General features: G+C 42.5%; 1 protein-coding gene across 1 annotated transcript in view; it reads right to left on the bottom strand.

Annotated features, from left to right (window-relative positions):
* LOC126336350 (uncharacterized) overlaps positions 1–22,441 on the bottom strand; it is a 474,839-nt gene extending 452,398 nt beyond the window's left edge. Inside the window, exon 1 of the mRNA XM_049999936.1 lies at positions 22,275–22,441. Coding sequence (XP_049855893.1) covers positions 22,275–22,329 — 55 coding nt within the window. The 5' untranslated portion in view covers positions 22,330–22,441. The remainder of the gene's footprint in view (positions 1–22,274) is intronic.
* Positions 22,442–27,728: the final 5,287 nt, after the last annotated feature.

The following is a 27,728-nucleotide window of genomic DNA, read 5'->3' as shown; positions in this document are numbered from 1 at the left end:
AGTGTACCGTGAATATCAGGAATCTGGTAAAACATCAAATTCCCGGCATCGCTGCGGCCGGAAAAGAGAACCTGCAAGAACGGGACCAATGACGAATGAAAAGAATCTTTCAATGCGACAGAAGTGCCACCGTTCCGCAAATTGCTGCAGATTTCGAAGATGGGCCATCGAACTGGTCAACGAACTATCATCGATATGGGCTTTTGGAGCTGAACGCCCACTCGTGTACGATTGATGATTGCATGAAACAAAGCTTTACGCCTCGCCTGGGTCTGTCGATACCGACATTGGACTGTCGATGACTGGAAACATGTTGCTTGTCGGAAGAGTCTCGTTTCAAACTGTATCTAGCGGATGGACATGTACAGGTATGGAGACAACCTCATGAACCCATAAACTCTGCATATCAGCAAGGGACGGTTCAAGCTGGTGGAGGCTCTGTAATGGTGTGGGGTGTGTGCAGTTGGAGTGATATGCGACTCATGATACTTCTAAATACGACACTGATGGGTGACACGTACATAAGCATCCTGTCTGATCACATGCATCCATTCCCGTCTATTGTGCATTCCGAAAGACTTGGGCAATTGCAGCAGGACAATGCGACACCCCACAAGTCCAGATTTGATAAAGAGTGGCTCCAGGAGCACTCTTCTGAGTTTGGCCATCAAACTCTCCAGACATGAACATTACTGAGGATATCTGGGATGCCTTGCAACATGCTGTTCAGAAGAGCTTTCCACCCCCTCGTGCTCTTACGAATTTATGAATAGCCCTGCACGGTTCATGGTGTCATTTACCTCTAGAACTATTTCAGACATTGGTCGAGTCCGTGCCATGTCATCTTGCGGCACTTCTGCGTGCTTGCTGGGACACTACACGATATTAGGCAGGTGTATCAGTTTCTTTGGCTCTTCAGTGTAATGAATGTAGAGTAACGAAATTTCTGGAATCCATTCGTCTGGGAGGACATGATTAACGTTGCAAGATTAAAGGACAACGCAAGCGCGAGATAAGTCATTGCAAATGTGAAATGCTGCAGACCTCCACTCCGCCCTTCAATGAGTTCTCGCTTGACACTACATAAGACGCAAATGGCGGTGGTTTGTGGCCAGTGGAAGGCACGCTGCAGTTTGTCTGGCTCGGAGCTGTCCTTGAAGTAACTGATTTCTAACAGTTCGTTGCTTCACTGTGGTGCCAACTGCTGCCCAAATTGGTGTTGCAGATACAGTATGATGCCCCAGAGCCATACGCCGAGCGCGAAGCTCTTCCCTCTCGGTAGTACCGAATAGCCGTCCGGAGTTCGGTCACCTTGAGTCCGTACATTCTAGTGACCACTGCTGGCAACAATCATGAGAAGTGGTTACATTCCTGCCAATTTCTGCAGTATCGCAGAAGGAACATCCAGCTTCTCTTAGCAATATTACATGGCCTCGTTAAAACTCATTGAGATGTTGATAATGGCATCTTTGTAGGCTTAAAGGTATTCTTGACTAACATCAACTTACCACTTTGAACAGTTCTAGGGTATCCGACCGAGTGGCGTCGTAATTTCTCCACTATGTTTCGGCAGGCGTACACGCTGCCATCTTGAGGTGGTTCCTGACGAATGCTGTGCTGTTTCTCTCGGCGCCCTATATATGCTAGCCGTGGCCCCCCTCCACCGTTCCTCTCCTGGTGTCTTCGGTGCGGCCAGCGCGACGGCTACTGGAGGTGGTTGGTTAAGCGGCGCCTGGGTCTGACCTGGGGTCTGCAAGAGAGGAACGGTGGAGGGGGGTAACGGCTAGTATATATAGGGCGCGGAGAGGAACAGCATAGCTTTCGTCAGGAACCATCTGAAGACGGCAGCTTGTACGTCTGCCGAAACATAATGGAGAAATTACGACACCACCCGGTCGGATACCCGAGAAATGATCAAATTGGAAATACGCCGGGAAGACTTCAGATCGCATATCAACTTACCACGTACAACCTCAAAGGTAGCTGAGGCTCACGACCGTTACATCGTATAGTTTAAGTAAACGTGTGTTGAATCCTCATAATAGCGCTACTAACACCACGCATATTCGACTAGAGGGAAAGTTGGTTTTATAGCTGTTAATGTATTTGATCTTTAAACCTCCTGGCAGATTAAAACTGTGTGCCGGGCGGAGACTCGAACTCGGTACCTTGGCAGGACAGTTTCTGTGAAGTTTGGAAGGTAGGAGACGAGGGACTGGCGCAATTGAAGCTGTGAGGACGGGTCGTGAGTCGTGTTTGGGTAGCTCAGATGGTAGAGCACTGGCCCACGAAAGGCAAAAGGTACGGAGCTCGAGTCTCGGTCTGCACGCAGTTTTGATCTAGCGCACTCTCCCCTCCAATGTGAAAATTTCATTCTGTTTGACCTTGCTTAATCTGTTACTTGAGCTCAGGTTAAACTTGTCTTGCTGAGAAGATCTAAGGGGTGAGCTGTCAAGTTAATGTAACATTTTCTGTATTTTAAACGTCGCTGTTAAATATAGCCTATGTATAGGTTGTTGCATTTGAAACTTACTCAGTCAATTGGTCCCACCATTCCATCACATTGCTCAGTACTGCCACAAGACCATAAGACGAATAGAAAAGTTGGCCCAAGGAAATTCTCAGTTGGATTTCAAGAAATAAGAAGGCGATCTAACCGGGGGCGGAAGGGGGTGTCGTGTGACTAGGGCTTCTCGTCGGGTAGACCACCCGCCATGTCTTTCGATTTGACGCCACTTCGGCGACTTGCGCGTCGATGGGGATGAAATGATGATGATTATGACAACGCAGCACCCAGTCCCTGAGCGGAGAAAATCTCCGATCCAGCCGGGAATCAAATCCAGACCCTTAGAACTGACATTTTGTCGCGCTGACCACTCAGCTACCGGGGGGCCGACAGGGGGCGGTGAGCAAACGACATTACAAAAGATGCAACATCAACATGAAACCTGTGGCACGCCATTGTCCAACAGTGTATGCCAAATGGCTACTACTGCTGTTGGAAAGTGAAACTATTACTTTTTAAATGATTTCTTCAAATTTTATCCTTCTCCATAATCGAGCTCAGTTAGAGGTAAGTCGATTTGAACCGTGTTGGTGGAAAACTTTTCACTGCGAGTACTTGGCCATCAAGAGGTGGTGGCGTACAGTTCCTCATCTCCGGTGTTTGCGCCAAAGTCTTAGATTAAATTTCAAACCTACATACAATGTCTCATGAAGTGAGGTCATGTGACACTGTTGACGGCAATCAGTCCATCGGATGGGGACTATCCACGAGTAGGCTACATGCTAGCACCGGATTTTACCCTCTCCCTTCCCTCCATCCAAAACAACACAAATTCTACACTACACTGTACAATCACTTAGATGAAGTTTCTAGCTGGTGAGACGAATGGCAGCTAGCTCTAAATATGAAAAAATGTTAACGTGGATGGGTAGGAAGAACAGACCTGTGACGTTCGAATACAGTATTAGTAGTGCCCTACTTGAACAGTGAAGTCGTTTAAACATATGGGCGTAACGTTGCAAAGCTATCTGAAATGGATCTAACATGTGAGAAGTGTGGTAGGAAAGACGAATTGTCGACTTCGGTTTATTGGGAGAAATTTAGGAAAGTGTGGTTCTCACGTAAAGGAGGCCCCATATAGAACACTGGTGCGACCTACTGTTGAGTACTGTTCGAGTGTTTAGGATCCGTACCAGGTCGGATTTAAGGAAGACAGTGTAGTAATTTAGAGGCGGGCTGCTACGTATGTTACCGGTAGCTTCTAACCATATTTAAGTGTTACGGAGATGCTTCGGGAATTCAAATAAGAATCCCTGGAGAGAAGACGACGTCCTTTTCGAAGAACACTATTGAGAAAATTCAGAGAACCGGCATTTGAAGCCGACTGCCAAACGATTCCACTGCCGCCAACATAGATTGCGCGTAAGAACAGCGTAGATAACGTAAAAGATGTAAGGGCTCATAGACAGTCGTTTTTTCCTCGCTCTATTTGCGAGTGGTTGGTTGATTTGGGGGAGGGGACCAAACAGCGCGGTCATCGGTCCCATCAGATCAGAGATGGGGGAGGAAGTCGCCCGTGTCGTTTCAAAGGAACCATCCCGGCATGTGCCTGAAGCGATGTAGGGAAATCACGAGAAACCTAAATCGGAATGGCCGGACAAGGGTTTGAACCGTCTTCCTCCCGAATGCGAGTCACGTGTACCAACCACTGCGCCACCTCTCTCGGTTCTGCGAGTGGACCGGGGTAGGGCATGGGTAGTAGTGGTACATGGTACCACGGACCGTACAGTGGCTTACGGGGTATCTATGTAGATGTAGATGTAGATGTAGATCACTCTTGACATATACACATGACACAGATACGCAGTTCACACTTCTTGTCAGGTCAGACGAAAGCGACGACAAGCCGCCTATACTAGACTTTGCCTATAAATGCGATGCAGAACTCCTGCCTCTGCTCCACTTCGCTCATTTCCTGAGTATGTGACTACTTTTCCTTGTTGACTCAAAATTTTGGTGGATGATGAAGATAACTTTATGCGTCTTAGATATTCAAATTTCTGTGAAGAACAGCGATGACTCCTCAGTGTTAATACAGAGGTACTAGTTAATTCTGGTAACAATGGGTTTGAGATGTGGCGGCTGGCGCTAGGATGTTCTACTTGCATCGCAGATATCGATATTCGGCTGTCCCGCTATCTTTGACTGCTGCCCCCGGCGGTTTTCGGGTGAACGTGTGACGAGAGAGTCTCCGGTCGGCGTTCAACGAGCCAACTTGTGTTGAAAACAATCCTGCGTCCCTAACCGTGGTGCATGGGCCTCGCCGTGCTCGCCGCCCTTGTCTTTTGTCACGCCGGATGTACGGTGCCGATCACTGGGCGCCTTGACGTGCAAAATTGTGGTGGGTTCGTCGTCTCACGCTGAACAGCTTCAAAGCTCCAAGTTACATATGTCTTTTATTCTGTCTTTAACTAAGAAGATTCTTGAAACTTATTGTGGCATGGGTAGCTGCCGGAGATGGTTCTGAACTTGGTTCCACAGTGGCTACTTTAAGGAGGCTCATGTTCCTCATTTCGTTTTTCATCATCTGTGGAGTGTGTATTTTAAGTGGTTTTCATGCAAATTTTAACTTGTTTTAGGACATATTGACAGCTTTGGGACTGGTTGCGGTTGTGTTCGTGCCTGGCAGCTGGAGAGTTAATAGTTTAATCATTTGTCAAAGCAGGACTTGGTATGTTTATTTAATGTTGAAAGTGCTTTAAGGCAACTGGAAGTGTTCTCTTAATTTCCCGCTAATTACTGGGAGACGGGTTGCTGTTGTTGTTGTTGTGGTCTTCAGTCCTGAGACTGGTTTGATGCAGCTCTCCATGCTACTCTATCCTTTGCAAGCTGCTTCATCTCCCAGTCCCTACTGCAACCTACATCCTTCTGAATCTGCTTAGTGTATTCATCTCTTGGTCTCCCTCTACGATTTTTACCCTCCGCGCTGCCCTCCAATACTAAATTTTGGTGATCCCTTGATGCCTCAGAACATGTCCTACCAACCGATCCCTTCCTCTGGTCAAGTTGTGCCACAAACTTCTCTTCTCCCCAATCCTATTCAATACTTCCTCATTAGTTATGTGATCTACCCATCTAATCTTCAGCATTCTTCTGTAGCACCACATTTCGAAAGCTTCTATTCTCTTCATTTCCAAACTATTTATCGTCCATGATTCACTTCCATACATGGCTACACTCCATACAAATACTTTCAGAAATGACTTCCTGACACTTAAATCTATACTCGATGTTAACAAACTTCTCTTGTTCAGAAACGTTTTCCTTGCCATTGCCAGTCTACATTTTATATCCTCTCTACTTCGACCATCATCAGTTATTTTGCTCCCCAAATAGCAAAACTCCTTTACTACTTTAAGTGTCTCACTTCCTAAACTAATTCCCTCAGCATCACCCGACTTAATTCTACTACATTCCTTTATCCTCGTTTTGCTTTTGTTGATGTTCATCTTATATACTCCTCTCAAGACACTGTCCATTCCATTCAACTGCTCTTCCAAGTCCTTTGCTGTCTCTGACAGAATTACGATGTCATCTGCGAACCTCAAAGATTTTATTTCTTCTCCATGTACTTTAATACCTACTCCTTCACTGCTTGCTCAATATACAGACTGAATAACATCGGGGATAGACTACAGCCCTATCTCACTCCCTTCCTAACCACTGCTTCTCTTTCATGTCCCTCGACTCTTATAACTGCCATCTGGTTTCTGTACAAATTGTAAATAGCCTTTCGCTCCCTGTATTTTACCCCTGCCACCTTTAGAATTTGAAAAAGAGTATTCCAGTCAACATTGTCAAAAGCTTTCACTAAGTCTACAAATGCTAGAAACGTAGGTTTGCCCTTCCTTAATCTAGCTTCTAAGATAAGTCGTAGGGTCAGTATCGCCTCACGTGTTCCAACATTTCTACGGAATCCAAACTGATCTTCCCCGAGGTCGGCTTCTACTAGTTTTTCCATTCGTCTGTAAAGAATTCGCGTTAGTATTTTGCAGCTGTGCTCTCCCAAGGCCGTCAGTAGTTCCAATGGAATGTTGTCTACTCCAGAGGCCTTGTTTCAACTCAGGTCTTTCAGTGCTCTGTCAAACTCTTCACGCAGTATCGTATCTCCCATTTCATCTTCGTCTACATCCTCTTCCATTTGCATAATATTGTCCTTAAGTACATCGCCCTTGTATAGACCCTCTATATACTCCTTCCTCCTTTCTGCTTTCCCTTCTTTGGTTAGAACTGGGTTTCCATCTGAGCTCTTAATATTCATACAAGTGGTCCTCTTATGTCCAAAGGTCTCTTTAATTTTCCTGTAGGCAGTATCTATCTTACCCTTAGGGAGATAAGCTTCTACATCCTTACATTTGTCCTCTAGCCATCTCTGCTTAGCCATTTTGCACTTCCTGTCGATGTCATTTTTGAGACGTTTGTATTCCTTTTTGCCTGCTTCATTTACTGCATTTTTATATTTTCTCCTTTCATCGATTAAATTCAATATTTCTTCTGTTACCTAAGGATTTCTACTAGCCCTCGTCTTTTTACCTACTTGATCCTCTGCTGCCTTCACTACTTCATCCCTAAAAGCTACCCATTCTTCTTCTGTTGTATTTCTTCCCCCCATTCCTGTCAATTGCTCCCTTATGCTCTCCTTGAAACTCCGTACAACCTCTGGTTCTTTTAGTTAATCCAGGTCCCATCTCCTTAAATTCCAACCATTTTGCAGTTTCTTCAGTTTTAATCTACAGGTCATAACCAACAGATTGTGATCAGAGTCCACACCTGCCCCTGGAAATGTCTTACAATTTAAAACCTGGTTCCTAAATCTCTGTTGTACCATTATATAATCTATCTGAAACCTGTCAGTATCTCCAGGCTTCTACGGGTATTGTTAGAGTATTGCTCCATCAGAACTTGGAGGCAAAGTTATTATATATTTTCCAGTGTGACTGTGACGTGACCTTGTTTTCATTGCAATCTATTTATGCTGCAGGCCATTTGTTAAGTCTGCTCGTCTCCTGCCGTCGCTGAAGTTATGGATTCTTGTCAGGATCGCGCATTGTGAGTCCGGTCGGACTATACAGGGTGTCCCAGCTGCCTTGTCCACCCAAAATACCTCTGGAACAATAACAGCTATTGGAAAACGACTTTCACCGGTATCAATGTAGGGCTGGGGCTCATGAATGTACATATTTCGAAACATTCTAAAACGAAAGCAAATGTGTTTTTTAACACAGACTTATGTTTTTTAAAATGGACCTCCTATATTTCTTCTTCACCAATCCATGGCATGAAAAAGCACATACACAATGGCGTTGATTGCATTGCAATATTCCCATTACATCCCGAGATATATCTCGATAATTATGGAAGTGTGATTACGCATGTCAATCACATCGCGATTACGGGCAGCATGGGGTTCACGCCTGAGCCTCAGGACGTGCGCTAGCAGCGCATGTCGCGTGTTTCAAGCGTCAACTTCGCGTCTTAATACCTAAATAGCTAAACTTGGGAATCTATTCCGTCAAACGATGTCAAACTTATTCTCATGTAACAATCCAAGTGTTTCTAATTACGCCAGTATTTGAAAATTGTAGAACAGTTCAGAAGTTCACCGATTTCGAAGTTAATGTAAAATCTTTCATATTAGATTTTATGAAGGAGAAACCTTATTTTGAATACAATTTTCAAACTGAAGCATTCGTCCTTAGTATATCACCTTATCAGTACCTCTTCCATGTCGTGTTTATTTAAATCCAATGAATATTTTTCTATAAGAAATGTTTTTCAATGAGAATGAGAAAAATATTAATGTGCCAGTATTAGAAAAGTATTAATATTTGTAACAGTTTCAACGCAGGCAGCATTCCATAGCGCTGTGCCAACATCCAGTATTTTCACTGAACATTTGCAAGGCTATTCATGTATCAGCTAATCTACTGATAGTATTTGTATGAAGGTATTTTACGGCCGGCATTGCACTTCGCTGTGCCAAGATTGAAATTTTCTATGCCTGCTGAGGAGAGAACAGAATACCAAGATTACAGCCGTTGCGACTCTAGAGTTAAGGAAAATTTATTTCTTTGTTTATTTGCACACGGAATTTTATCAGTTTATTGTGCAGGGCCATAGAACCCGGTGCTCACGGGACTTGGAAAATTTCAGGGGGAATGATTTCATTATAGGTATTGCGTATTGGTTTTCCAGATAATTTGTTTAACTCTTTTTGGAGTACAGTAAAACTGATTAAGCGCCTATTTGCTCAACAACCCATCACGCAGTAAATTTGCAAAACACAAACATTACACATTTCATATTCATTGGCAAACAAACACCATTAACATTTTTAGAAAGAACGCTACAAGTTTAAGTTAGGAAACCAGTTCAGTTCAGTACAGTTACAGTTTACAAAATTCAACTTGTTATTTATTTTGATTCACAACTATTAAACTTCCGAAAATAAAGCGCAGCTTCGGCACCGCGTGCTCGCTATCTTATCAGACAGATCGGTGCGAGTGACTCACAGGGAAGTTGTGCAGAAAGACCGTAAGGCGCGCTTTATTGGTTTCGTTTATCTGCGCGGGACGGCGCTACGACGGTCCGCTTTATCTGTGACAAATTTCTGGAGCTCGTCAGCGCGACCTCAGCAAACACTTACGCCAGAGTGTTTGCAACACTTTACGGAAACACCAGCGCTACAGTCTCCAGCACAGAGATACAGTCTCCAGACAAAGACTGACGTCAGTGAAAGTCTACAGCAATCAGTTAAGGAAAGGTGACGTCCTCACATCAGACGTCAGCTACAATATCGATGTAGGAAGTTAGTAAGTTACTAAAACGATGCGTAAATTCCACGATGTCTTATCGTTAATGAAGGCTGCCCTCAGCTGGACGTTGTTACCTATAATTCTGAATACATTTATTTTACTCTGTTAAACACTTTTTTTTAGTTCTGTCCTTTCCACCCAGTTTTTCTCAGTCTCCATAGTACACTGAAGAGCCAAAAAAAAAAACTGGTACACTTGCCTAATATCGTGTAGGGCGAGCACAAGTGCCGCAACACGACGTGGCATGGACTAATGTCTGAAGTAGTTCCGGAGGGAATTGACGCCATCAATCCTGCGAGGCTGTCCATAAATCCGTAACAGTACGAGGGACAGGCGATCTCTTCTGAACAACCCGTGGCAAGGCGTCCCAGATATTCTCAATAATGTTCGTGTCTGGGGAGTTCAGTGGCCAGTGCAAGTGTTTAAACTCAGAAGAGTGTTCCTGGGGCCACTCTGTAGCAACTCTGGACGTGTGGGGTGTCACATTGTCCAGCTGGAATTGCCACACAGTGGATGCAGGTGATCAGACAGGATGTTTACGTACGTGTCGCCTGTCAGAGTCATATCCAGACTATCAGGGGTTCCACATCACTCCAACTGCTCACACCCCACACCACTGCAGAGCCTCCATCAACTTAAACAGTCCCCTGCTGGCATGCAGGGCCCATGGATTCATGAGGTTGTCTCCATTCCCGTACGCGTCCATCCGCTCGATGCAATTTTAAACGACACTGGTCCGTCCAGTCAACATGTTTCCAGTCATCAACAGTCCACTGTCGGTGCTGACGGGCCCAGGCGAGTCGTAAGGTTTTGTGTCGTGCTGTCATCAAGGGTACACGAGTGGGTCTTCGGCTCCGAAATCTCGTATCGACAATGTTTCGTTGTATGGTTCTCACACTGATACTTGTTGATGGCCCAGCACTGAAATCTGCAGCAATCTGAGAAACGGTTGCACTTCTGTCACGCTGAACAATTCTCTTGGTCCCGTTCTTGTAGGATCCTTTTCCGACCGCATTGATGTCGGAAATTTCATGTTTTGTCGGATTCGTGATATTCACGGTGCACTCATGAAATGGTCGTACGGGAAAAGCCTCACTTCATTGCTACCTCGGAGATGCTGTGTCCCATCGCTGGTGCGCCGACTAGAACACCACGTTCAAACTCACTTAAATGTTGATAACCTGCCACTGTAGCAGCAGTAACCGATCTAACAACTGCGCCAGACACTTGTTATCTTATATAGGTGTTGCAGACCGCAGCGCCGTATTCTGCCTATTTACATATATCTGTATTTGAATACGCATGCCTATACCAGTTTCTTTGGCTCTTCAGTGTAATTAAGAACCTCCTGCGAGTAGGAACGTTTCGGACGTCTTGCACGGTCCGCAACTGAACAGATAATCTGTATTATGATCCCGGCGGCATGTTGATCTTTACCGCCTTTTGGAAACCGGGGCACACTGTTTTTATATTAGCCGACTAGGGCTAAATCCAGCGAGAGGTGCCAACACAGATCTCTCCCGTAACGTAATGATGATATGGCGTGTGACGCCCCATTCATATAAACAGAAAGACAAGAGCACACTGACGGTATTTATTTTGCGCCTGTATTGATTTTTGGATTATACACTACTTTGCAAAAATTAAGGATGAAGTGGATAATCAAGGTCTCTCAGTCATGTGCAAAACGCTGTACGTTACATGGCGTGAGGTCCACGTGAGTGCAGCTCCTAAGGGACCTAGCACCACAATACCATGCAGTTGAAGGAACGGGCAAAGACAGTGTGTGTCAACTAGCGACCAGTTACAGTGCACTGTAATGGTGTTCTTCAATACAACATGACTCAGAAACAACATCTGAATTACTTCACAAGGGGAAGAATCATTGCGAATATAGACGAAGGACGAAGTGTGACGAGTGAAGCCCAGTTTCACGTGCACAGGGTGCGTCCAGAACTACAGACAAGCCTGCACCGATCATCAGTTCTCTGCGGGTCGTTCTGCAGATTCTTACCATCTTCTGCCGTTGCTACTTTGGTATCGACAACTGCATCTTCTGCGAATAACCTGAAAGATCATCCGATGCCTTCTACTAAATCATTTACAAACGAGTATATTGTAAACAGCAACGGTCCTATCACACTTCCCTGTGGTACTCCGGGTATCACCTTTACTTCTGTCGATTTTGTTCCGTTAAGAGCGACGTGTTGAGTTCTACCTGCAAGTCTTCTCCGATACTCCGTAAGCTCGTATTTTTATCCTTAAACGGCAATGCGGGACTGTTCCAAATACTTTACTGAAATAAAGGAACACGGCATCAGCCTGAGCGACATTGTCCACTCCTCTGTGGGTCTCATGGAGGAAGAGAGCGATCTGAGTTTCGCAGGATCTCTGTTTACGAAATCCATGTTCATTTTTATAAAGGAGATGTTCATTTTCCAAAAACGTCATAATTCTTGAGCATAAAACATGTTCCATAATTCTACAACAGATTGATGTCAACGATATAGGATCTGTCTTACGGCCCATATAAACAAACTTATTGAAAATTTAATTATTCACATAACGCCAGTTCCTCGCTAAGTCTCTTACAGCCTCAAGATAACGGATTCACGACCTACGTGCAGTTTTCTGCGCAGAGGACAACTACTGTAGAAGAGTGCAAATTGGTGAACATTAATTAGAGCTTATGCATTCCATTCAGGGTGGTGGAAGCAAATAGACACCTCACGTGTACTGCAATCTTAGTACTAATGAGATCAGTGGCACGTCATCTGTAGTAACGCAGAGGAGGTACGAAGAAGAGAAACATTCTTGAGGGAAGGGATTTATCATATGCATATATCTGTCGCCCTCTCTCTCTCGTACTCAGCGGCCCGTCTCGCCGAAGGTTCGAGTCCTCCCTCGGGCATGGGTGTGTGTGTTGTTCTTAGCATAAGTTAGTCTAAGTAGTGTGTAAGTCTAGCGACCGATGACCTCAGCAGTTTGGCCTCTTAGGAATTCACACACATTTGAACATTTTTTCTCACTCTTTCTCTCTCTTCTTCAACTTGCCGTAAACCCAGTGACCTATACGGTGAACCGACTGCTCCCCATGAAATCGCGTTAATTGAAAAAGCAGAGTCGGGGCACGGTTAATTAATAGCCCATCTCAATCAACAGGCGTGGACCAGTTGAACGTGAAATATGAGTACCACATCTCACGTAGAAGTACTTATAACGTTTTCCATAAAACTACTAAATGAAACTAAATGTCTATAACAATCCGATATCTTGCTAGATGCACATATATTATTCTAATCACTGAATGAACCATACAAATGAGTACAAGGAAGCAAAGACTTGGAGCCACGACCTTGATACAGGTGGGTGGGTTTGAGATGGAACGTTATAAAAACCACTGCCAGTAATGTGCAGTAGCTACATATAAACAGAGAACTGCGTGGCGAAGGATTTTCAATCGATCCGTTGATGTCAGCGCACGTTGCCAGTATGTTCCAAAAAGCCGTACGCGAAAATATGATTTTCAGTGTGTCATACCTCGGGTTTGTCGATCACATTGGCCTAGCGATCATTTCTAGGACTGTCAGAAGAAAGGCATGCTGTAGCTGTCCTACGCTAGAGGGTCAAAATTTAAGCATTACAAGCTTCCTGCAGTCCAGGAAAATTGAGCAAATCGTATAGTTATTTTAAATTAAGTGTGGTCTACTAAGGACCTTAAGTGTCTTATAAAAGCACCATTCGTTCATGAGCGGTTTCTGAGAAAACCCGGAAAAACCATGACTTTTGAATACGAAGAGTACCACGTGTGGCTATGGCCACTTCTATAATTTCTGTTTATGGCAAATGGTCGAAATTTTTGTCACATGTTCTTAAAATAACGTCCTCGGGGAACCGTGAAACGTTTTTGGATATCACTCTCCGTTAGCAGGATCCTCTTCAAAATTACCGTATTTATGCACGTAAATATGTAGGGTTAATATCCGATCTGGAGCGTAAATATAGTTTTAACTGACGTAGTAAACACATGGCAAGGATTCTACGGTCATTAGAAAGGTTCTGATGTTACAAAGCTATGCTTTCAATCGGCATTTTCTCACCAATAAAACTTTATGACGTGCTGCCTCTGTATAGTGGGTGCCTCACGCCTGAGCAACTACGAGTATGCCCAAAGTGGTACCGCAGCGACAAAAATCTTGTTTTAAAAGGTTCTTCACTTCCTGAAAAGATCTTAAAAAGAATGTGAAAAATTATGTAAAACTGGAAAGACGGCAGCTTCAGCAATATATTTCTAATAAGATTTTCACTCTTTTAAGAAACAAATCGTAATCAGGACGTTTTCGATGCTTTACGATCGATGAGAAAGGTATCCAGAAAAATTGTGTTTGCCTTATACACTGAAGAGCCAAAGAAATTGGTACACCTACTTAATATCGCGTAGGGTTCACGCGAGCACGCAGAAGTGCCGCAACACGACGTAGCATGCACTCTACTAATGTCTGAAATAGTGCTGGAGGAAACTGACACCATGAAACCTGCAGGGTTGTCCCCGTTAGAATACGAGGGGGTAGAGAGCTCTTCAAACAACTCGTTACGAGGCATCCAAGATATGCTGAATAATGTTCATGTCAGGGAAGATTGTGGACAGTGGAAGTGTTTAAACTCAGAAGAGTATTCCTGGAGCCATTCTGTAGCAATACTGGACGTGTGGGCTGTCGCATTATTGCCAAGTCCGTCGGAATTCACAATGGACATGAATGGATGCAGGTGATCAGACAGGATGCTTACCTCTCGGTCGTTGTTCTGACTGAACAGTTACTGTTTCTCTACGCAACACGCATTCAGAACATAAGAATAAATGTTTTCTTTGTAGTTGAGGTACGTATTAACATGTCTTTTGCGTTTTAGATCATGTAAACGTTCGATAATCATGGCAAATGTACGGTAGACAGTGACGTGAACATTCGGTTCTTACTTTCCGACGTTTCGCTAGTATCGTTTTATTCTTGTTTGTATACCTAACTGTTTTCTTTCATATAGTCACAGTCGTACCTAGACGTGTCAGAAGTGTCATATCACTCCAACTGAACACGCCCCACACCATTACAAAGCCTCCACCAGCTTGAACAGTCCCTTGCTGACATGCAGGGTCCATGGATTCATACGCTCGATCCAATCTGAAACGAGACTCGTCCGACCAGGCAACATGTTTACAGTCATTAACAGTCTAATGTCTGTTTATGGTCCCAGACGGGGCGTATAACTTTGTGTCGTGCAGTCAACAAGGGTACACAACTGCGCCAGACACCTTCTTATACATAGGAGTTGCCGACCGCAGCGCCGTATTCTGCCTGTTTACATATTCTGTATTCGAGTACGCACGCAAATACCAATTTCTTTGTCGCTTCAGTGTATATTCGTTTTCTGTTCAAATGTGTGTGAAATTTTATGGGACTTAACTGCTAAGATCATCAGTCCCGAAGCTTACTGTGGTGTGCGTACTGTAAGACCTTCGGTACACACACCATCAGATTATTTGACTTGTCGCTCTAGCGAAGTAGGCGAGTGTCAGCAATATGTCTCGTGGTCTTATCGTGGCGTGTTTATCTTCTGCCGTTAGGCCAGACGATAGAAATGCCACTTGCACGCTTAGAGTAGCAGATTGACAGTGACCAACTTTAAACAGAACTTGATTAATTTTCACACACATTTATTAAAATAATAAAAATCATAGATATCACGTAACTTGATTCTGGTTGCTCTTTACAATTGGCAATCTGCAGTTACTTTGGTCTTGGTACATATCTCTGATACTTGACAATGTGTCTATACATGATAATCTTATTAGGCGCAGACTGAAACTTGACTATAGACTCGTACAGACTAATGCAGACTGACTACTCGGAGGTCTGTACACTCGTTATAATACTTCGCGCGTTCAGGTATCACTGCGCGAGTGTGATCCGCGAGGAGAAAAAGTTCTACGTTAGCTGCAATCTCATTACATATTAATACGCTGATCGGCGGAAGCAGAATTTCGTCCGTCTCTAAGACAGCGCCATCTCGTAGAGCGGAGACGGACGAGCGCTGCGCCTGCGCTGTTGTGCTTAGCGGGGCGCGCTCTATTGGGAAAGTTGTGTACGCGCTGACTACGCGGAACTATGTACACAACACTTACACACTACCTAACCTAAATTATCCTAAGGACAAACACACACACACCCATGCCCGAGGGAGGACTCGAACCTCCGCCGGGACCAGCCGCACAGTCCATGACTGCAGCGCCCTAGACCGCTCGGCTAATCCCGCGCATATCGTTTTCTATCCTGTTAGTGAAATAGTGGTTCACTGCTTAGCCATCTCACCACCTCGTGCCTGCTACAAACTGAGATTCAGTGAAGCACTGCAATCCGCTCGGTGGTAAGCCATCACATTCATTTGCCAGTCCACCACAGTCTCAACGGATCCGCAGTTTTGTCCTTTGAGCTTCGGCGCTGCACGCTCGCTAAATCGAGACGAGCGATATATCGCGGGTCGACAGCAGGACTGCAGTCGACTATAGACCGCCACAAAATGAAACATCTCTGTTGATTCTGTCTGCTTGTTGTGAAGATATTTTCTGATGAAGAAGGAGTTTTTGCTTTAATTTGATAGTAAATCAGTGGGATAATAATTTCAACACTTTTCCAGCTACGAGTAAGAATATCTAAAATTTAGGAACACTTTAAGAAAAGGGGATCTGCAGCGAATTCCCACATGTCAGGCAGGCAATGATTAGGTAACGAAACTAAGCATAAACTTTTACGAGAGGTTATCCAGACCCTTAAAAAATCTACCCTTAGGCTGTCTCTCAAACATGGTATTTCTATAACTTCTTTTATGTAACGCCATATTCATACATTACCTACCTCCTATCATACAAGGGCTATTGCAAGGTGATCTCTATCATATGCTTCAATTTTAACAAGTTAAATTAATTAGGTAGTAATAAATTGTTTTCTAGGATAAATTGGACTCATGAGGCAATTTTCAAATTATCGGCAATGTCAACAGAAACAACTGTACCTTTCGGTATACAGAGAACCATAGAGCATGGTATTACCGTTTGGGAGTCATTGGGCCTTGGTTAATTGATGGAACAACAACTCGAGAGAACTACTTGGATATGTCGACAACCTATGCCGTTCTGGGACTACAAATAGCCTACAACGACTTCAACTCACTTTACTTTCAACACGACTTATCCCAACCGCATTACGCAACAGCTATGCGAAACTACGTTGATGATGTATTTGGTGGGAAAGGTATTGGACGGTGACGGGCAACAGAAACGCCATCCATATCCCCCGAACTTATGTTGATGGATTTCATCTTTTGTGATTGCTCTGAGGTGTTGAAACGTCCCCTTAGAAAATTATACACGAATGTGCTTAAGCTGACACACAATATTTTTAGCGCAACGCAATCTGACTTCAAAAAATCCCTACTAAAGAATGGCCCTGATTAACATTAACCCATACGTTTCACAAATCACTTACCTCACAAAAATCTTCGTTACTCGAGCTACTGCAATACAGCGAGCACCACTACTGCCAGCTAAATAAAAGATTCAAACTACGGTAGGCACTAACTACTGATAGGCATAGTTAGCGAATGAAAGATTTTAATAGAGAACAAACAATGTATTTACCTTAATAATCATGATATATGTATCAGTTCATGACACCAATTCTTACATATTTTAAAACTCCGCCATCTCTCTCCCCACGTCCACCACTGCTGGCGGCTCACCTCCAACTGCGCAACGCTACGCGCTGTAAGCATCCAGGTGCCGCTGCCCGACACTACAATGGCGAGTATTACAACAATGCCAACCAGCCACAGACTGCACACAGCACAGCCAGTGATTTTCATACAGAGCGCTACGTAGCGGCGGCGTTACCAATTAAAAAAACTAAACAGCCTACTTACAGTGTATACTACAAAACAGCAAACAACTGAGGACTTGAGAAAAGCCCCCATCTCGTGGTCGTGCGGTAGCGTTCTCGCTTGCCACGCCCGGGTTCCCGGGTTCGATTCCGGGCGGGGTCAGGGATTTTCTCTGCCTCGTGATGGCTGGGTGTTGTGTGATGTCCTTAGGTTAGTTAAGTTTAAGTAGTTCAAAGTTCTAGGGGACTGATGACCTAAGATGTCATGTCCCATAGTGCTCAGAGCCATTTGAACGTGACAAAAGCTATTTACATTGATTCTAAGAAGTGACGTTGTAAACAAGTGTGCTCAAGTGTACCACGTCGTCTGACGAAATATATCAACAAAAATTAAAAACAATCTGAGAAAGAATATTATATATAATCCTGTAGTTTCAGTAAAGCGTTTAGTTATTTTAGAATTACCATCGTTGGTTTTGTATTTAATTAGGTTACGCTCTGTAGTTTCTGGCACAGCCTGTATAGTATTTATTCTCAATGTGTTCTGAAACCATCACGTAGCGGAAGAAAAGCAGTGTGATTTTTTTTTTAGAGAAGAGCCAGAAAATAAAGAGTAGAGTGGTATGTGTCAGTATACATCAAATTAAAAAAATAGCATTTATGTGTAGTGAAACTCAGTAACAGCAGCCAGTGACTAATAAATTAATTGTAACGGACCTGTTTCTCAATAAATCCGAGTACGTAAGTTATACAATTTACACTCTTGCATACCTGTTGATGAATATTAGATTAGAAGAATGGTCGTTTTAGAACGATGCGCTGTGACCTGTTGTTAGCGTTCCAGGCGCAGCCGCTTGGCTTACGAGTCAGTGGCGATAGCATCCGTAGATTAAAGCCCGCCCGGCTAGCCGCTCGGTCTAACTCGCTGCTTCTCGAGCGGGAAGGCGTGCCGGTCCCCGGCGGGTTAGTGTCGAGGTCCGGTGAGCCGGCCAGCCTGTGCATGGTTTTTAAGCCGGTTTCCCATCTACCTCGACGAATGTCGGCTGGTTTCCCTTATTTCGCATCAGTTACACTATGCTGCGCAAACACCATTTCCACATAAGAGTACACCATAATTAATCTACCATGCAGGAGTTTGGTATTAGACGTTCCCGGGTGGTGGGGGGTGGGGGTGGGGGGTGGAGGAGTCCACAATAATCTTGGCTTCGGTGTGGGGCGGCGGTGGAGTGGGTTGACTGCTGTGACCCTTGTGGGGTTCTAAAGCACTGAGGGCTACTGCGGAACAAAGCCTCTCCGTTCCTAGTTTAATACACATATACGAGAACGTATGTAGATTAACGACCTTCGGGCTCGAACCGAGGGAAGACCGAATAGGCTTACGACTTCTGAACGGTTTTCCACGATTCTTCTGGCGAATTTCGGGCTTGTCTCGTCTGTACTTTAGAATTGAAGATGCTCTGATTGTTAAGAGCCTATAAGATGCGGATAGTTGGCGCACACGATTTTCCCTATACCGGGGGAGATGCACAGAGCATGAGACAGCAACCGTCAGTAGGCTAAATAACCTTCGTCATCGCAGTGCATTCACTAGGAAGAAGTAGAAGAAGGAAAGGGAGATTAAGATTTACCGTCCCGTCAAACATGAGGTCATTAGAGACGCTTAACTAGCTCGGTGAGGAATCGGGGTGGGAGGGGTGTCGTAGTTACCTTTTCATAGGAACCATCCCAGCACTTTCCATGAGTGATTTTTGGACATTACAGACAATTAATGTCTGGATAGCCAGATGGAGACGGCCATCCTCCCGAACGCGAGTCCAATGTGCTAAGAAGAAGAAGAAGATGATGGCCGGCCAGGGTGGCCGAGCGGTTCTAGGCGCTACAGTCTGGAACTGCGCGACCGCTACGGTCGCAGGTTCGACTCCTGCTTCGAGCATGGATGTGTGTGATAGGTTAGTTAGATCAAAGTAGTTGTAATTTCTAGGGGACTGATGACCGCAGAGCCATTTGAACCATTTGAAGAAGAAGAAGAAGATGATGATGATGATGACGATGATGATGACGATGACTATGAAGCTATTGGAATATAACACTTGTGTAAACTCCGACGTCTCTCGAGTATTGCTTATTTTAGTTTTCGTTTGAAGTGTCAATAGAGAACCTTAGCTTACTGCAGCGTACATTTCACTACATATGAAACGAACGTCAGCGTTGCTCTCTCTACGTTGAAACCTAAATCTTCCTTTACACGGGAAAGGATATCAACGCTTAATTATTTGCGAAAGGTGGGAAAGACTCACGAGCGACGGGAACTTCTGAGAACAGTGACGAGTGGTGCTTAAGCCGGCTTTCCACTTGCAACTAATGTGACGCCACTAGGATAGTTTCACCACGGCTGTACTTAGAAACACTCGGATTATGATGACGTTACGCGATTGACGGAAATTTTTGCAACACTACAAAAAGCTCGATTCGTTTCAGCTTCGTGATGCCACTTGTCTTTCACGACCAGCGACTAGCATCTTTTGACTGCTGCCTGGCGGCTGTGTGTCGAGACAACATCAATATGTTCGTGGTTCCACAACAAAAACGTGACGTAACGATTTGTTGACAGTAACATGACCTGAAGCGATCTGTTTTCTACGGCAATACATAGACTAAAATCGTCCGTCCAGAACGTCCCGAGATTGATTTTATTCCTGGCGTATAAGCGACGTCAGCGCTGTAACTATAGCGGCGGTTTGAACTAACAAATGTAAGCAACAGATGTCGATTCCACCAGTCACTTGTGGGTACGCAGTGTCAAATAGTGGACGTGCGACAGCAGTGTGTCAACATTGTTGTGTAACAAAGAGCTATGGAACAGAATGAAGTCAATGTGACATGCCAGTTTAACAATGTTCCAAGGAAGGACTTTTTCTAGCAGGTGTTTGATCGTTCTGTGCCTCGTCTCGAGTGTGGATCGGGGGGAGGGAGGGGGTGGCATTTTTCTGTGTTTTATCAAGGCTGTCTCTAAACTTTTTGGTCTGACGGGTTATTCTACTTTCAGAATAACTTGTGAGACTCTTTCTTTTACTTGTATTACAACATTATTGGAACACAAGTTTGAAAATTTTTGTGAGCTCTAGAAGCATTTAAATTCATATTCAAGGTATTTTAAATCTGTCTTTGCAAATACAAGAAATGCATAGTTGCAAAAACAGATTTAAAATGTCATCAATTATTCTAAAGCAAATACAGACAATAAGATCACAAAAGTGAAGAACTTAATTTGTTGTTACTACACTCGCAAGCATGCATAAGAGCATTTCAGGTTCTGTGATAAGGTCCAACAATCATGACAATAAAGTAATAGAGAATTTCAGGTCTGTCTGTTATGCAAACAACGAATAATCTTATCTCTATATTTATATAATATGTAGTCTGCAAATACGGTTTTGATTATAAGAGAGTGTTCGCCAAAAACAACTTGATATTCCCTGTCTATATTTCATTTACAAACAATTACGACTTTTGCAGTTCCTCCTGTTAGCACGTTATGTGCTGAAAAAGGTTCATGCTTGATATGTGTGGTTAAGAGTCGTTTTTATGTAAACCATATTAAAGGAAGGCAAATAAAACTGATTCGTCAGTAAAAGAACACCATTTGTATTTTCTCTTCAGCTCAGTTCTCCATAAAGCCGAGAAAATTAAAGATGTACAGTTTATGACAACCTATATTTACTCTTAGTAATTTATTCAGTTCCTCTTTATGGCGCCATGGTCTGGCTGTAAATCCACTAAAAGTCACAAGAGTATAGACTATAGTCAGAATAGTTGTGATTTACTGTATGAGCCTCTTACTGCAATATTAAAGTATAGACGTCAGCTTTATGCACTCTTGCATACTTAATGCCAGAACTTATGACTTCTGTTTTTTATTAACTTGCATATCGCATGATAGTTCAAAATTTGGTACAAGATTATAAGTGAACCGTCGTGTTCGCCAGTGTGTTTCATACCGACGTGTTATTTTTACGCATAATTCACATCTGGACCCAACATTTGTGTTTTCTGTTCCTCTTACCTAGACTGTGCCGTAGTTTTACTGGCATAATATGCACGCTGAAAGCCACGCCCGTTCTTATGATTTTAGTTGACACCGTATTTGGAGCAGCGGAACCGGAATTTTAATTGTGGAGGCGTCATATCAGTTGCTGTGGCGCCACTTGCTCGTGTAAACCCGGCTTCACGGGGTTGTCGAACAAATAACGCCGCGATAGCAGAGTGACCGTTTTGTTTATACATACAGCGCCACCGTTTTCACACTTTACTGCCAGGAAACTTATCACATGGTCCGTACGCTAATTACGAATTTGAGAATATGTAAGGCACTATGATGTCGGCTTTCAGTCTGCAGTAACCCAGTTCTTAAAAACAAGCAGAAAAACTGACGACTGTACTTAATGGATAGTACAATACTAGAAACATGCCAACTATATGAAAGACAACAGTTAGGTATACAAACAAGAATAAAACGATACTAGCGAATTTTCGGAAAGTAAGTAGCGAATGTACACGCCACTGTCTACCGTATATTTGCCATGATTATCGAACGTTTACATGATCTAAAACGCAAAAGACAAGTAAATACATAAGTCAACCACAAAGAACACATTTATTCGTATGTTCTGAACGCGTGTTGCGTTAAGATACTGTAACTGTTCAGTCAGAACAAAGACCGAGAGGTAAAGAAAATGCACGCAATACTTCTCGAGTCGCGCTAAAATTAAATAAATGATTGGAACTGAAAGCAACAGTTAAGCGTCCGCCGAAGCCCATGTTCACACGACAGTCTTCTGAAATAGTTCATCATTTTGTAAACGTACCCTATGTTGGGATACCGGACCGCTGCCTTTATCGAGCCAACCGACCACTGACAAAGATGAACGTTCATGTAGCACAGAAAACTAGATGATGTGTACGTACCGTAACAGACGGCTCCTAGAAGAACGAAGAGCGAGGTCGCCCAACGGGGCTTCATGCTGCCGACAATCCCGGCACTATAGGAGTCGCAAACACGCGGTGAGACTTTCCGTAGACTCAAATGCACGTTCCCCTGCCTTCGCCACGATCAGCTCACACGACATGTGAAACAATGAAGAGTCGCGACTGATAGTGCTATCGGCGGCGCATGTCTTATCTCGCGTGCCGTAGATTACAGAGATCGAATGAGGTCTGTCCATTAGCAGGCGTCAAAGACCTTAAGATACATCCCAGTGTGCGTGCCTGTCTATAAACACGTCTGCTCCACCATTTTGCCCATTCGAAAGCATAAGGTAGCAGAGTTTTATTATTAGTTACTAGGGTCGTTCCATGGTAACTCACATCACAAAGTAATTTTTATATTATAAGTTTTGGTCAATTAAAAGAAAGAAATGTTTCTATTAAATATTTTTATACCTTAAAACATATTTTATACAGAATTCTCTGTAAACTTGTATCACTATATTTATAAAACCAAATTATAATTATTCTTGGTAACTCACGTTACATTTCCAAGAAATGGCTTTTGCATGTTATGAAGAAAATACAAAACTCTGCTCTGTTTTATGTGAACATTTTTTGTAAGTTTTACACGTAATACCAGAAGATCTTATAAGTATTTCAAAAAAGTTCCAAACATTTAATCTCCAATACAGTAAATATTATAACGTAACTCGCGTTACAATATACGGCAACTCACTTTACATTGTCACAGATCGCAGCCCAACTTGAAATAACCACGGGAATTTACAACACTTGGAGGATTCATTTTTCTGACAAGCTTGTCTTTAGTGTAGTATGTCTCATTTTTAATTTCAGGCCACTTTCAAAACTTCCCATCTTTCATCATAACATCGAATTTAAACTCACAATTTTCAATTTTCGTAACATTACCAGGAAAATGTGAATTGTATTTTACCACCACCCAGTCATCTACTTGTATATCTACTGATAGTGTTCTGATAGTGTTTTCCTCTGTAGCTGATAAAGTGGCGTGTCCTACAACTTCATTATTATAGAGTTCCAAGTGATGAATTTTAGAAATGTTCAAGAAAAGCTTGCAATTCTTGATTAAGGCTGAGAGATGCAGTTTTTTGCTTCTTTGGCTAAAGTCATAATAAGAATTGCTGTCACATTAGAAGAAGAATTCAACAATGCTGTTACAAAATCTGTTGCATTGTTTACAACACATTTCCTGCTTTTCACACGAGGCCAAACTTGGCATTTCACAGCCTCACCATTTCAATCCACAGGTCCCTTCCCATGAGAAGTTGCAAAGTACTTCCATATAATTCGTTTGGTATGAGTCTTACTGGGAACTTTCATAGCCTCTGCAATATATCTGTTTTCAAACTAGGAAGGAGGACCACCTGACAAGATTGTAATTTCTCTAATATTTTTTGGTAGCTCTTCAAGAATTTTATCAGCATAGGGAATGACAGCGTTTTTTGTGTGGTCCAGATTATCAGATACCAACACGTGGGAGTGAGAAGTGCCAAATCATGGCAGTAAAAATACTAATTTGATTCTGCTGCCAATGTGCACTTTGAATTTCATCTTGACTTACACATGTAAAATTTTCAGAAAAATCGATTTGCATCTGTGCAGTGAGCATCGCAGAAGACCATAATTTCTTATCACTCTGATAGTTCCTTGATTGTTCTCTCTTAAAGTAGCAGTGCTCTAAAAACTTAGGTCCCATGGTAAGAATGTGATCAATAAGATTCTGTAATGTACCTTCTTCCTCTACTTTCAAAATTCTACCAACACTCTCCTGCTACACATACCATTTCACGCCGAACTCCTGTACACCAGTACATAAATCAAGAAGTTCAACTGCCAATAAATCTGTGCATTTCATGCACTTCCCAACCACCAACCGGCTGTAGGCTCTGCACATCAAAAAATTCTGGCCAGTTACTGATGTACTTAGGTATCTGGGAAACTACGCTATGAAGAGAGTTAATATCACAAATGAAATTCTCGTGATATATGCAGAGACACGCGTTGTGTGGAAGTTTATTGGCAAGCATGACATGTATGGGTCTTAATTCTGCGAATTTACGTTTACCAATCACTCTGTCATTATCTTCACAAATCATTGCATGAGCTTCTTTCAAAGAAAACATCAAGTGTCGTACTTGCAACTTACTCTTACCTTTCTCATCTTTTACAGTCACAATGTCTTTTTTCCAGGGGCCTGTCTACTAATGTCATCTATTTCACAGAATTTGCTCACTGCACTTACTATTTCATCACTTATTTTTTGGTTAGAGATTCTACTTCTAAAGGTTCAACAAATGTATGCTACAACCTTCTACTAACGCATTTCTGTTTTCTGTGTGATGCTGGAAGTACACGTTTCACTTTTGATATCGCTTTTCCCAGTGAAGACCTATTTTCATATGGTGGAGAGGCAGAATTACTTCGTGTAGCTGAAGATGCTTCCTTTAGCCGCTTCCTGTACTTGGCAGCTCTTTCTCTAACTTTCCGTTACCTGTCTGCAACAATCCTTTCTTGTTCTCTTTTACTCAAACATTTTTCCTGTTCCTGCTTCTTTTTCTTGAATTTTTCCATAGTTTCCTTGTGTTTGATTTTATACTCTTCACATCTGCCTTCATCTTTCAATTTCTGCCTTCTTCTTCGCATCTTTTCAGCTGCACTTACAGCATTCCGCAAAAATTGCAAAGTGTTGTAAAGTAGAAACAGCTATTCCCTATGGGACTTTATGTGTCATATGGAGATAAATATACATTAAATATGTTGAAATACATTGTTAGTTGTGTTGTATGTAATTCAGAACCAATCTGGCTGCTCAAAATTATAACTAATCCTACAAAAATTATGGTAACTGACGTTATATAAATAAATGTAACTCAAGTTACTTGAATTAAATATCTTACACCCAGAGAAGGTTTCCGGGACGAAATTTATTTGAGACACCAAATTATCAGATACACTTATGTCAAGGACAGCATGGCATATAAGTTTCTATACTTTAATGTATTTTGTGAAAATCTTAAAAAAAAATTGGCATTTGGTAACTCATGTTACACATTTTGGGTTAGGTTACATAAATGTTTTTGTATTTATAATGCTTAAATTGTTTGCTTCCAAAGATATACCAAAAAGAAGAAGTTATGCACTTTCAAGTGAAATATAAACCATAAAGAATTATTATAAATTTCATGATTTTTTCTTACATAGAAATTGATCAAATATTCTGCATGAACAAACTCAACAATATAGTCTTCAAAACAATGGCTCCCACAAGCAACCAATAGGTTTTGGAGGGAAAAATCAATCTTGCCAACAAAATTCAATGCCTAACCTACATATGTAACGGGTGAAAATATTCCCGCAGAAAAATTAACTTTTTGATAACGATTCCTCGTTTACTCGGAATGGCCCACTAGCTTGGCGTCCGCTGCTCCGCTCTATTAGACTCTGTGGTCTCAAAAAAAATGGCTCTGAGCACAATGGGACTTAAAATCTGAGGTCATCTGTCTCCTAGAACGTAGAACTACTTAAACCTAACTAACCTACGGACATCACACACATCCATGCCCGAGGCAGGATTCGAACCTGCGACTGTAGCGATCGTGCGGTTCCTGACTGTAGCGCCTAGAACCGCTTGGCCACAGCGGCCGGCTCTGTGGTCTCCAAAAGTGTTTTTTTGTTTCTCTTTAATCGAATTTTTATGTTGTTCACAAATTGCAAAACCTTCTAACTGTTCACGCTAATTAAAGTAATATAAGCGTGGTCTTTTCCGAATTTTCTTCTGACTACAAAGCGAATCTGGTAGCTGGAGTCCAAGGTTTTTGTTCATCATGCCTTCTGCGTACTTGTACTAATATTTCCCTAGAAGCTTTTATCCCCAAACACATATTTCTTTGTATCCAACCGAGATGTGAAATACCAAATTTCATAGATTTTAGGCTTAAAAATTTTTAGTGTAACGATATATTTTCTAAAAAATTATCATCCCCTATTTCCTCCACTTGGAGGTTAAATTTCCAAAAACAAAGATTTTTTTTGTTTTGTTTCTGACAGAGGAACCAAATATCAGTTTTCATACTTCTAACTTCAAAGTTGCCTTAATAGCGACATACTTTCAAAAAACCTTTCATCCTCTATTCGCAATTTCGAACACTCCTTTTTTAATGATGCCTGCAGTATAAGATTCACACCCTTACCAAATTTCAAGTTTCTATCTCTGGCTGTATGGGCTAGGCAAATCAGTGAATCAGGCTGGCCGTATTTCACCCCCTTACGGGTTGAATTTCCAAAACCAGTAAAACACGTATTTTTTCACTTATAACCGAGAGGCCACTTAGTATTTTCATAGAGTTTTAAAAATGGTTTCACAACGAAATTTTTCATAAAACGTTTGATCCCTATTTCTCCTCCTTAGTGGTTGTTGTTGTTGTTGTTGTTGTCTTCAGTCCTGAGACTGGTTTGATGCAGCTCTCCATGCTACTCTATCCTGTGCAAGCTGCTTCATCTCCCAGTACCTATTGCAACCACATCCTTCTGAATCTGCTTAGTGTACTCATCTCTCGGTCTCCCTCTACGATTTTTACCCTCCACGCTGCCCTCCAACGCTAAATTTGTGATCCCTTGATGCCTCAAAACATGTCCTACCAACCGATCCCTTCTTCTAGTCAAGTTGTGCCACAAACTTCTCTTCTCCCCAATCCTATTCAATACCTCCTCATTAGTTACGTGATCTATCCACCTTATCTTCAGTATTCTTCTGTAGCACCACATTTCGAAAGCTTCTATTCTCTTCTTGTCCAAACTAGTTATCGTCCATGTTTCACTGGTTGCATGTTCAAAAACAGTGAAATGCGTATTTTTTTAATTCAGTCAGCAAAGGCAAATAAAAATTTTCATAGATTTAGCTTCAAAAATGCTTTCATAATGAAATGTTTTTAAAACTTTTCTTGCAATTAGGGTTTTAATTTCTAAAAACAATGAAACACTTCCTTTTTTGCCGAAACGCCAGACAACAATTTTCATGGAGTTAGATTTAAAAATACTTTTGTAGTTCTTTAATAAAGATTTATTTAAAAAAAGGCTTTTAGCCACTATTTCACTCCCATTGAGGTCAAATTTCCTAAAATTCTGAACGAGTATTTTTTTAAATTTCTGAACAAGTAACCAAATATCAATTTTCGTATGTCTGGCTTCAAAATTGTCTTAATAACGACATATTTTCAAAAAATATTTCCTCTCATATTCCATCCCCTTAGGGGTGTAATTTCCAAAAATCCCTTCTTAAACGACGCCTACAGTGTGAGGGTTGGAACTTTAACAGTGACAACTACTTATTTAGCCCCCCTCCCCCCCCCCCCCCCCCCCCCCCCATGAACGATGGACCTAGCCGTTGGTGGG

Source organism: Schistocerca gregaria, chromosome 2 (genome assembly GCF_023897955.1).
Source record: "Schistocerca gregaria isolate iqSchGreg1 chromosome 2, iqSchGreg1.2, whole genome shotgun sequence".
Classification (NCBI taxonomy): domain Eukaryota; kingdom Metazoa; phylum Arthropoda; class Insecta; order Orthoptera; family Acrididae; genus Schistocerca; species Schistocerca gregaria.
This window is presented reverse-complemented; position numbering and strand designations above follow the sequence as displayed.